This window comes from Pan paniscus, chromosome 4 (genome assembly GCF_029289425.2).
Source record: "Pan paniscus chromosome 4, NHGRI_mPanPan1-v2.0_pri, whole genome shotgun sequence".
NCBI lineage: Eukaryota > Metazoa > Chordata > Mammalia > Primates > Hominidae > Pan > Pan paniscus.
The window spans coordinates 77,892,184-77,904,234 of NC_073253.2; the positions used below are offsets into that span (position 1 = coordinate 77,892,184).

Consider the following 12,051-nt stretch of genomic DNA (forward strand, 5'->3'; position numbering starts at 1 on the left):
TAGTCAAGGATCATGGATTGTATTTGGTTGCCATTCTTTGTTAGTTTGCTTTAATGTAGAACAGTTCCTTATTTTTATCTTGTCTCTCATGATAGTGATATTTTTGAAGCGTTCAGGCCAGTTGTCTTGTAGAATGTCCCATATCTGGATTTATCTGATGATTTATGTTTAGATTCAGGTAACTTTTTAGACAAGAAAATTACTTGACCAGCCTTCCATTTCATCACATCAGAAGCATGTAATAAGTAATGTTTGTTTATTCCTATTGATGCTGGCTTTACTGGTTAAAGCTGTGCCTATCAGATCTCTCCATTATAAAGATACCTTTTTCCTTTATAATGAACAAGTACTCTGTGGGCCTGTTGCTCAACTGTCTTTCACCCTGTGGTGGTAGATCCTTTGAAAACTGAATGAATTTCTACAGTGGTAGTTGCAAAATCCTTTCACATTGATCCTTAGGCATTCTTCTCTAGAGTTCCCTCCTTCCACTTCTTTTTCTGTTATTACTATGAACTTACTCATTTTTATTCAATGTACAGTCATCCCTGCTATCCATGGGAGATTGGTTCCAGGGCCCCCATTGATACCAAAATTTGTGGATGCTCAAGTCCCGCATATAAAATGACATAATATTTGCCTTTAACCTATGTACATCCTCTTAAATACGTTAAATTATCTCTAGATTACTTACAGTACCTAATACCATGTAAGTGCTATATATAAATGGTTGTTAAGCTGTACTGAGTTTTGTGTTATATTTTCTATTCCCCGCCCCCCCCCCCATTTTTTTTTTTGAGACAGCATCTCACTCTGTTGCCCAGGCTGGGGTGCAGTGGCGCAATCTCGACTCACTGCAACCTCTGCCTCCCAGGTTCAACCAATTCTTATACCTCAGCCTCCCAAGTAGCTGGGGTTACAGGCGTGTACCACCATACCTGGCTCATTTTTGTATTTTTAGTAGAGACGGGGTTTTACCATGGTGGCCAAGCTGGTGTGAAACTCCTGACTTCAGGTTACCCACCTACCTCGGCCTCTCCAAGTGCTGGGATTACAGGCATGAGCCACCGCACCTGGCTCCGAATATTTTCAGTTCATGGTTGATTGAATCCATGGTTGCTGAACCGATGGATACAGAGAGCGACTATATTATAATCTGTTACTCTTGTTTCTCTCTTTGAGGCTCACATGGTTTTAAATTTGCCCAGTGAGATCCACTCAAACCAGCTCCTGAGTCTTTTTGACATATTCTCATTCGTCCTTGAACACATCTTTCCTCTTTGCCACTGAAAGTTATTACAGATACACTTTGAGCTTTCCCTGCCCTAGAGTCACAGTCAGCCATGTCACACAGGAGCCATGATTTCTTATAAATGCCAGTGGTATTTAGAAACCATTCTAATGGCCACAAAGTATTTTATTGTATGGATGTACTATGTTTTAAAGTGTGTATTTGAGGACATTTAGTTGTATATGAGACAGAAACTGGAAACAGCACTAGGTAGAACATCCTTACATGTAAAGATATGTACATTTGCCTACTTGTTTCCCTAGGATAAATTTCTAGTTCTGGAACAGTTATAAAGTATCTGTTTTTTAAAGACTATGTGATACACAGTCCAGAGTTGCCAAATCAGAGAAACCATTGTTAAGGCTTCTGAGTTCTTTATCTGCAATTTTTGGCAGCTACAATTTTGGTCAGCTATTCTCTTTATCTTAGTAAAATGAGTTCTAGAGTATTGCTACCTACCAAATGATGACTTGTAGCATGATGAATTTACTACTGAAATGTTAATTTTTTTGTTTCTGGTATCATACATTTAAAAGCTATATGCCAGCTCTTCTAATATCATAGCTTACTAATTGATTTTTTTTTTGAGACTGGGTCTCATTTCATCACCCAGGCTAGAGTGCAGTGGCACCATCTCAGCTCACTGCAACCTCCACCTCAAGAGATCCTCCCACCTCAGCCTCCCAGGTAGCTGGGACTACAGACGTGAGCCACCATGCCTGGCTAATTTTTTATTTTTGTATTTTTTGTATAGATGGGGTTTTGCCATGTTGCACAGGCTGGTCTCGAACTCCTGAGCTCAAGCAATCTGCCCACCTCCCTCCGCCTCTCAAAGTGTTGGGATTACAGGTGTGAGCCACCACGCCTGGCCTTGATAATGAAAGTACTTTTTTTTTTTTTTTTTTTTTGGAGACAGTGTCTTGCTGTGTCACCCAGGCTTGGAGTAGAGTGGCACAATCCCAGCTCACTGCAACCTCCACCTCCTGCGCTCAAATGATCCATCCTGCCTCGGTGCATGCCACCACACCGGGCTAATTTTTTGTATTTTTAGTTGAGATGGGGTTTCACCACACTGCCTGGGCTGGTCTTGAACTCCTGAGCTCAAGTGTTCCACGAGCCTGACCTAGTAAAAGTACTTTTTAAGTGAAACTATTTTAGTTTTCAAAAACTGTGCTTTTACTTAATTTATAGACACAGATTTCTTTTTTTCTTTTTCTTTGAAACAGGGTCTCATTCTGTCACCCAGGCTGGAGTGTAGTGGCACTATCATCATGGTTTACTGCAGCCTCAGCCTCCTGAGTAGCTGGGACTACAGGCACGCCACCACGCTTGGCTAAGCTGGTTTGAGCGGATCCCATTGGGCAAATTTAAAACCATGTGAGCCTCAAAGAGAGAAATGAGAGTAACAGATTATAATATAGCCGCTCTCTGTATCCATCGGTTCAGCAACCATGGATTCAATCAACCATGAACTGAAAATATTCGGCTGCAGGTGCGGTGGCTCATGCCTGTAATCCCAGCACTTGGAGAGGCCGAGGTAGGTGGGTAACCTGAAGTCAGGAGTTTCAGACCACCCTGGCCACCATGGTAAAACCCCGTCTCTACTAAAAATACAAAAATGAGCCAGGTATGGTGGTACACGCCTGTAATCCCAGCTACTTGGGAGGCTGAGGTACAAGAATTGGTTGAACCTGGGAGGCAGAGGTTGCAGTGAGTCGAGATTGCACCACTGCACCCCAGCCTGGGCAAAAAAAAAATGGGGGGGGGCGGTGGAGAATAGAAAATATAATACAAAACTCAGTACAGCTTAACAACCATTTATATAGCACTTACATGGTATTAGGTATTGTAAGTAATCCAGAGATAATTTAATGTATTTAAGAGAACGTTTTAAATTTGAAAGCTGTGGATTTTACTTATAAGCCTACCTGAAAACTGGTAAACTGACCATTTCTAGACTAAGATCTCTGGAAATTTGGTAGACTGCCTATTCACCATATTTCAGTTAAATTTCCTTATTCCTGTAAGTGGTAATGGATGGGCAAAGAGTGATATAAAGCTTGAGAGAGATTACTAGTTGACAGAAAAGCACAGAAGAACTGCTTACAGAGAATTAAACTTTTTGGTCTCTCAAATGCAGACTGCAATACTGAAAGACTTAGGACCCCCTAACTCCAATATGTCTGTACACATAGGGAAGGAAAAATAAATTGGAATGATGAGAGCTAAAATGCATGGAAAACCAGACATATCCAGGAGAAAAGTAGTCAGGCAACTTTTGAGAAAAGCCTTCTTAGACTTTTATGTCAGGCTACTATAGTATATAAAGTTTTAAGATAGAAAGTGTGATAATAGACAAGAAAACATCTGAAATGAAAATAGAAACAGGTAGCTGTATATCAGTGATAAAGCATGTATATGATCAGATAAAATTGAGAAAACAGTTGAGATAATTGCTTAAAACAAAATTTCTATAAACTAATAAACTCTACTGGGCAGTTCTACAAACGTCCTCTATTACTTACGAATGTGATAAAAGAACACAAGCTCACAGCCAATGTTTTCAAGCTTACAGCCAAAAACATGTATAGTTTAAATTTTACTGTAGAGAAATGCCATAAAATTGTCCAATTACAAATAATGAATATGTTTTTAGATTTATTACCAAGTAGGATCATGATTTTTACATAAAATCTTTATAACAGATATTTTCCAAATGACTTCAGTTCTTCTATATAGAAACTATACAAATGCCACAGAAATGTAACTTTATGAATTATGTATTAAGAAAATATGAAGCAGAATAAGGACAACAGAGGCCAACAGTGCTGAAAGAATAGTTCTTCTAGTTTTGTTTTTTTTGTTGTTTTTTTTTTTATCAAACGTTCACGATACAGGAAGCAGTATGCCAGACACAGTGTAGTTTTTAGAACAGATCTATAAGGTAAGTATCACTATCCTTAAATATGAGAAAAGTTAGGTTTAGAAATTGCAGTATCCTTTAAACACTGATCTAATTTAACCATAAAAATCACCAAGTTAAGCTTAATATTCATAAAATAATCTCTACTTGCACATAGGTAGTGTAAAACTAATAAAAGGCAAGTTTAGTTATAACTTACTACTTAGTTATAAAAATAAAGCATGCACTGAAAGGTGGGCTAAAGATTCTGGAACTCTGTTAAAGGGCATCTTAAATTCTCCTATAACTACTGGCAAACAAATGTACATTTCTTGTAAAAAGCATTGTAGGAAAACAGATACAAGGCTGTGACTGTGTCTGGCCTAGGCAACATGGCGAAACCCCGTCTCCACGTTCACAGATTAAAAATCTGTAAATCACTGAACATAAGCAACATGTATATATTATATAAACAGCTTGCATAATGTACTTATTCACTGGAGTCTCTGAACAATGGAAATGGGTAGAATTCATACATTTAACCAGAAAACACAATGCTTTTTCATCTTTTGGAAGATGAGAACCAATGTATTGGTCCCTAATTCCTAAATCTTTAACAGTTGTTCTATATTTTCATCTGAACTTCAGTTCCACATCACAAATTTCTGCTAAACTTTATTTACCTTGCCTCCCCAGACTAGCATCTGTCAGCTTCTTGATTCTAGCAGTTGCACAGCCCATCAGTTGATCACTGGGGCTCCAGATTTTAGTGTCACATTTGTATGTTTTCCTCTTCTTTTATCTCTTTTGTCCTCTTAGCTACCAAGCATGTCAAATCTTACTTTCATGAGTTTTTGTTTTTCCTATCTAGTATCCTACTTCAGATTCTTCCTCAAATCCAACACTTCCTAAATTTTGTTCACAGGATTTTATTTGGGGACATATTAGCAGATTCTATAAACAGACAAGTTTGTCAAACACACTATCACATCTCTCCAATTAAACTATAAGGTTCTTCAAGGCAGGGACCAAATTTTACACTGTCTTTATACCTCTATAACACCTGGCATATATTGAGTAAATACTAGTTGATGACTTTCTTAGAAGGAAAATAAGCTTTTTTCTGGTTCTGTGAGATATACGTTTGTAAATATGCACATGTAAATCTATCTTTATTGGCAGGATTAATTTAATTTAAATTTGTAAATTTTAACTTGTCCTTCTATAAGTATGTAACATAAGTTTTGTTTGATTTTTATTTGTAAGGTACGTCTTATTCAGGTTATGAAGCAGCAGTGTATTCAGCTGCGTCTTCCTACTATCAACAGCAGCAGCAGCAACAGAAGCAGGCAGCAGCAGCAGCTGCTGCTGCTGCTGCAACAGCTGCCTGGACAGGGACCACCTTTACTAAAAAAGCACCATTCCAAAATAAACAACTGAAACCAAAACAGCCTCCCAAACCACCACAGATTCACTATTGTGATGTTTGTAAGATCAGCTGTGCTGGACCACAGGTACTTATGTTGTATGTTTTACCTTGAGTCTTCAGTGGTTATTAAGTGTAGTTGGTATTCTAACTCCTGAGCCTACTAAAAGAGGTTTACATTTTTTCCTGTTAGCTTTTAGCCAGTGCATTTTTTAAGTTACTTGTATTGTGGCATGAGAATTTTCAGGGAAAAAAAAACTGTAAAGATGATTGTGAATGTAAATGATAAATAGGCAAATTGGGCTTTTTTTTCCAGAAAGAGACTTTGCTCTTTAAAACTTAAATTTAGTTTTAAAATTTTGTAGTCAAATTAATTGCGACTTGGGTAAGATTGAATTTTTATTTCGTTGTGTTTTTAGCATCTGTAACTTACTTGCCAAAGCCTTTATTCAAAATTCTTTAACTTAATATAGCAGGTTACTGATAATCTATAATTTTCAGGATTGCATTTCTAATGAGACTGACTTTGATATATACTTTATAGTATGTTATTTCTGTAATCTCATAAGGGGAGTAGGAACTTCGGGAACAAGGAAGGTGTAAAGAAGTGTCTTTTTCAAAAATACCAATTAGTGAGGCATGTAAATGTAAAAACCTTATTCCTTTTTCGGTATTGTATTGTTTCTGGTTGCTAAACATTAAAACGGGTGATTATGACATGATTCTATTTATTAAAATTAATGGATTCAACTCCCAGCCTTATTATTATGCTTAAGAGTGTCAACTTTTTATATTAAAATTTGATAAACAGCTTGGCAGATAAAAGGCATGTTATTTGGAAACAACCAATTTTGACTCTCTACTAGCTTCTCCAAGTTATATCCATCTCTCATTTGCCCTACCTGTGTAACACGTTTACTTTACTGGATTAGTTTTCTCTACTTCTGAATTTTGGGGGGTATTTTCAGTTTCTAACATTCCCTGAGTTATACCAAATTACAGAACATTTTAATATATGTGGCTAGATATATAAAACCCTCTTTTCCCCTGTTTTGAGTATGGCAGGAAATAGTTTTGTTGTGGATTGCATGGTTGGCAGGAGGTGACGGGAGGCAGGTGTGGCACAGGTAGGAAATGTTTGCAGGGACCTGGAGTAAACATGAAAGGGAACAAGAATGATGGGCGGTCTTAGTATTTAAGGAGCATTTCCTACTCTATGTTGACTGTTCAGAGGGGTTAGTGTCATGAGTGCCAGACTTGGACATAAGAAATTTATTGATTACCTGGCTTATATGAAAGTATACAGCGTGACGCTTGGGTGATAGATTAACAGCAGCATGTGGAATGAGTGCATATAAGGCTGGCTATTTTTGCTGTGCTGGGTGGTTAACAAAAAGAACAGGCCACAGGTATTTCTGCAAGTCAGTGTCAGTACCTTAAGGGGGTGGTTAATGAGCCTTAGCGAAAAATATCATTGAGATTGAGTTAGAGTTCTAGATGCGTACATAAGAAGGAAAAGAGTAAGTTGATTGAGCTTTTGGGGGCCAAGATTGCAGTCCTGGCTCTGCCACTAGCTATATAACCTTGGGCAATTTAGAGACCTTAATTTCTTTGGGCTTTTATTTCCTCACTTTTCTATAACAGGACTTGCCCTAAATAATTGAGGCTCAGACTGCTTGGTGGAGCTATTTCAGGCCACTGCAGATAATGAAAGGAAAGTCCCATCCAGCTCTGAATTGTATGATGAACATATAATTGTATGCTAATTATTTGTCAGTTTACAACTGTCTTTTAAGAGGCAGTTTTTAAAAAGAGAGTTTGAGACCAGCCTGGGCAACATGGCCAAATCCCATCTTTACCAAAAATATGAAAAATGAGCTAGGCATGGTGGCAGGCACCTGTGGTCCCAGCTACTCAGGAGTCTTAGGTGGGAGGATCACATGAGCCTGGGAGGTGGAGATTGCGGTGACCCAAGATTGTGCCACCGCACTGAAGCCTGGGTAACAGAGTGAGACCCATCTCAAAAAAAAGTAACAGAGGAACCATTTGGTCCTACTCACAAAACTGTCCAGTTGTTCTTACTAATATCCTCAATATTAACAGCCTTCCTCAATCATGTGCATTCACAATGATTTTTAATATGTAATTTCACTATTTATTGGCTAATGTTACAATAATACTATTTTTGCTTGCAAGTATATACCATATTGGCCCTCATGTATTTTAAATAAGCATTCATTTAAGGGCCATGGATTCTAATACAGATTCTATGTCAAAATGTATTCTGAATTAGAAAAGTCAGTTTTATAAACATAGCTGTTTGTAAAGAATCTTGTTCCACCATACAGTAACTTTTTCTTTCTTCTAATGGTATAGGCACATCTCCCCCGCCTCATCTTAACCCTGTAACTAAATATAATTTCTTTATGGAATGATCACTGTCTATTATTCTCTGTCCAACATTTATATAAGCAACAAAAGATAAAATTTTTAAAACCGAAAGCCATTGCCTTATATTATGGCTATATATGAAAGTACTTTGTAACTCAGTGTTAGATAATATTCTTGATAAACAAGATACAGAGAACCATAGATATGTCACATATGTAACGAATGCCACATGCCCTTTTTCAACTTAAAAAGTTTGTTTTGGTCTCATTTTTAAATGAGTATTAGAGATTTCTTGAGAATTGAATAATCTTAATGTGTAAAGAAAATTAGTGAAGCAAAATGTTTCCTTTTTATTTGAAACAGACTTACAAAGAACATTTAGAAGGACAGAAACATAAAAAAAAAGAAGCTGCATTGAAAGCCTCACAAAATACCAGCAGCAGCAACAGTTCTACTCGTGGGACTCAAAATCAGCTACGTTGTGAGCTCTGCGATGTGTCTTGTACAGGAGCAGATGCGTATGCTGCCCACATTCGTGGTGCTAAGCATCAGAAAGTAGGTGTTTTTTTCCCACACACCCTTATGCCTTGATTCTGTTATCTTTTACTTTTTCAAAGGGGGTTAGGTAAAGGTAACTTCAAATTTCGAAAACTTTTAAGTGCATTATAAGCCTTGCTTATGTGCTAATAATACATAAAGGTGACATCAAATAATCATTGCTAAAAGAGGGAAAGACTGGAGACCTGTCTTTAAATTGAACTAAACCATTTATTTCACTAACTGGGAATTGTCATGTGATTATTTTTAATGTAGCCAAGTCTGTTCATCTTTCTCTACCTCAGTTTCCTCACCTAATAGTAGATGGAATATGTATGCATATTTGTTTCACAGAGATTATCTTGAAAGTAATGAGTTTTGTATATGTGTGTATATACAAAAACATATAGCAGAAAAAATACAACAAAGAAAAGCATGGTTTAGATTTTCATTTTATAATGTTCCAGGCAGACTTTTCAAAATCTATTTGAGTTTCCTGACAAATAAGTGTGCTTTTGTTTTATAGGTGGTTAAGTTACACACAAAACTTGGTAAACCCATTCCATCAACAGAACCAAACGTTGTTAGCCAAGCTACTTCTTCAACAGCTGTATCTGCTTCAAAGCCGACTGCCTCTCCTTCAAGCATTGCAGCAAACAATTGTACTGTGAATACGTCATCAATTGCAACGTCTTCAATGAAGGGTCTTACGACTACAGGAAACTCGTCTCTTAATAGCACATCTAACACTAAAGTATCAGCAGTGCCTACAAATATGGCTGCCAAGAAAACATCTACCCCCAAAATAAATTTTGTTGGCAAGTACTGATATTCTCTGTCCCTGCTGACTCTGTCAAAGTGTTGTTTCTTCTCCATTGCAGCACTAACCCTTCTCCCTGTGTTCTTGGACCTGTCTCCTCCCTTCTCTCTGGGACCTTGTTTCTTCACATATCTGCCTAGTGTGTGTGTATTTTTAATTTTTATTCCATCGTCTACTGGTTTCTTCCCTTCAGCCATACAGATATATCTGTGTCTTCCTCTAGTCATTTAATAAAAAAAGATCTGCACACACAAAGACCCTTTTCCCATTTCTCTAATCTTAAGGTAACCTGATTGGTTTTTTTTGTTTGTTTTTTTCATTTTTGAGACAGAGCCCCACTCTGTCACCGAGGCTGGAGTGCAGTAGCACGATCTTGGCTCACTGCAGCCTCAATCTCCAGGGCTCAAGCGATCCGCCCACCTCAGTCTCCTGAGTAGCTGGGACTATAGCTGTGCTCCATCACACACAGCCAGTTTTTTTTTTTTTTTTTTCTTTTTTTTGGTAGAGATGGGGTTTCACCACATTGCCCAGACCGATCTCGAATTCTCCTGAGCTCAAGTGAGCTGCCTGCCTCAACTTCCAAAGTGCTTGGGTTATAAGCATGCATCACAACGCATGGCCCTGATTTTTTCTCTACGTCTGTACTTCCTACCCAATCCTCAGTCTGCTATAGTGTTTCTACTCTACCTTTTTCTGAAGCTGCTTTCAGTAGTCACCAAAGACCTAATTGCCAATCCAGTGGCCAGTTTTCAGTTTCATCCTATTGACTCTCCTAATACTTGACACAGTTGACTGCTACACCTTTAGGCTTAAGATACATCTCTGTCTCTCAATTATGTGTCCATCCACCCCTTTCTCAGTTTTCCTTATTGGTTCTCCTGCCTATGTGTTCATTAAATGGTAGTGTTACTAAGATTATAACTCTGGCCCTCGTCTCACTGTCCGCCTCTATTAATGGGTGGTCTCATTCATTCCCATGTGGGCAGTGACTTTTAAAATCTTTCTGGTAAATTCAAAACCCCCACCTGAGTTGGACAGCCACATTTTAAATATTCCCTGGACATCTTTTATATGGCGGTGTAGATGCCTCCCAATGTGTCTCATTCTAACCCATTAATTCATGAGAAGAGTACCATGAAGTAATGGCATAAAATTGCAGATTTCTGAAGTGGAAAATCCACTAACATTATTTCTTTGTTTTTATTGCCTTCTCCAGCTGTTTACCTAGTCTTGTTTCTATCTCTATAATATTTCTACAAAAACTTCTTCGTTGCCATTGCCCTTTTTTAGGCCTTAAAAGTCTCTTCCTTGGAGCTTTATTTCTTACTGTACCCAATCTCAACATATTCTCCACGCTCTTATTTCATTAAAATACATATCTATTGTGTTAGTCTTCTGCTCAGCAGCCTTCCACTGCAATAGGATAAAATCTGTAGTCCCCATTTTTCATATAAGGCCCATCATTACCTGACCCATGCCTACCTTTCCAACCTCATAACTCATCCATGCTACCTGTGTAGTAATTCATATTGAATTACTGGCTCTTCCTTGAGTTTACCATAGCCTTTTTCACACCATGTTGCTGTGCTTTTATGTACATGCTATTTTTTTCTTTTTAAACGTCATTCTTTTCTTTCTGACCAGTTCATATTCTTCTTTCAAATCCCAGTTCAAGTGTCACACCCTTTGTGAAACCTTTCCTTACTGGATCATGTTAAAGGGTGGTGGCTCCTTCTAAATTTCCGCAATATTCAGTCCATACTTCTTATAGTGCTTATCACATTGTATTATCGTTATTTGTATCTTCCCATAAATTGGACACTTGAAAGGCAGCTACATTGTCTTCTCTTTACTGTATTACCAGAACTTAGCGCCGTATCCAGATTGTTGTAGATACTTAAGAATATTTTTGAAAGAAAAGTTTAAAAGTAGGAGATTCACAATTAACATGCTATTCTCTTGGACAGTTAGTTGAAGTGTTAAGTTTAATTGATGATAAAAATGAAAGCTATTATTTATAGTCACTTCTACATCAGTTTCTGAGGTTCTTCATACTTTCAGCTTAGAACAATAATAGAAAATCTTTTGTAAATAAGTTAAAGGAAATAAACAGTGATAAAACCTAAATTGGTTCTGTTTCCTTCCCTGGTGGGAAACTTTGTTTGGACTAAGTTTGCAGAGAGACCTAATCATTGAACTTAACTTTTTTTAATTTTTCTAAATTGTAGGGCATGACCTAGACGTTACCCCAACTTTTTTTGGAGACAGGGTCTGACCAGGCCTGGAGTGCAGTGGTGCGATCTCAGCTCACTGCAGCCTCTACCTCTTAGGCTCAAGCAGTCCTTCCACCTCAGCCCCACAAGTAGCTAGGACTACAGGCATGCACCATCACATCCAGCTAATTTTTGTAGTGACCAGGTTTTGCCATGTTCCCCCGGCTGGTCTCAAACTTCTAGGCTCAAACTCCTGGGCTCAAGTGATCCTCCCACCTCTGCCTCCCACAGTGCTGGGATCATAGGGCATAAGCCACCACACCCAACTGGAAGTTAGCAGTTTTTAAGGAATAAATATTACTCATTTCAGTCACTTGCCAAGAAACTAGGGCTACAAATATCAATTAGGCTTAGTCCTTACCATTTCAGGTACTTGCTATTCACTTTGAGGGGGGATGAGGAGGGTGTTGGGTG

At 38.0% G+C, this 12,051-nt stretch overlaps 1 protein-coding gene across 2 annotated transcripts in view; it reads left to right on the forward strand.

The window, feature by feature from the left end:
* ZFR (zinc finger RNA binding protein) overlaps positions 1 to 12,051 on the forward strand; it is a 90,611-nt gene that overhangs the window by 32,588 nt on the left and 45,972 nt on the right. For both annotated transcript variants that reach the window (XR_008625396.2, XM_034960212.3), the window contains exons 6-8: positions 5,457 to 5,704; positions 8,371 to 8,562; positions 9,071 to 9,362. Coding sequence is in view for 1 of the 2 variants with exons in the window: in XM_034960212.3 (XP_034816103.1) it covers positions 5,457 to 5,704; positions 8,371 to 8,562; positions 9,071 to 9,362 (732 nt within the window). In the remaining variant the exon portion in view is untranslated. The remainder of the gene's footprint in view (positions 1 to 5,456; positions 5,705 to 8,370; positions 8,563 to 9,070; positions 9,363 to 12,051) is intronic.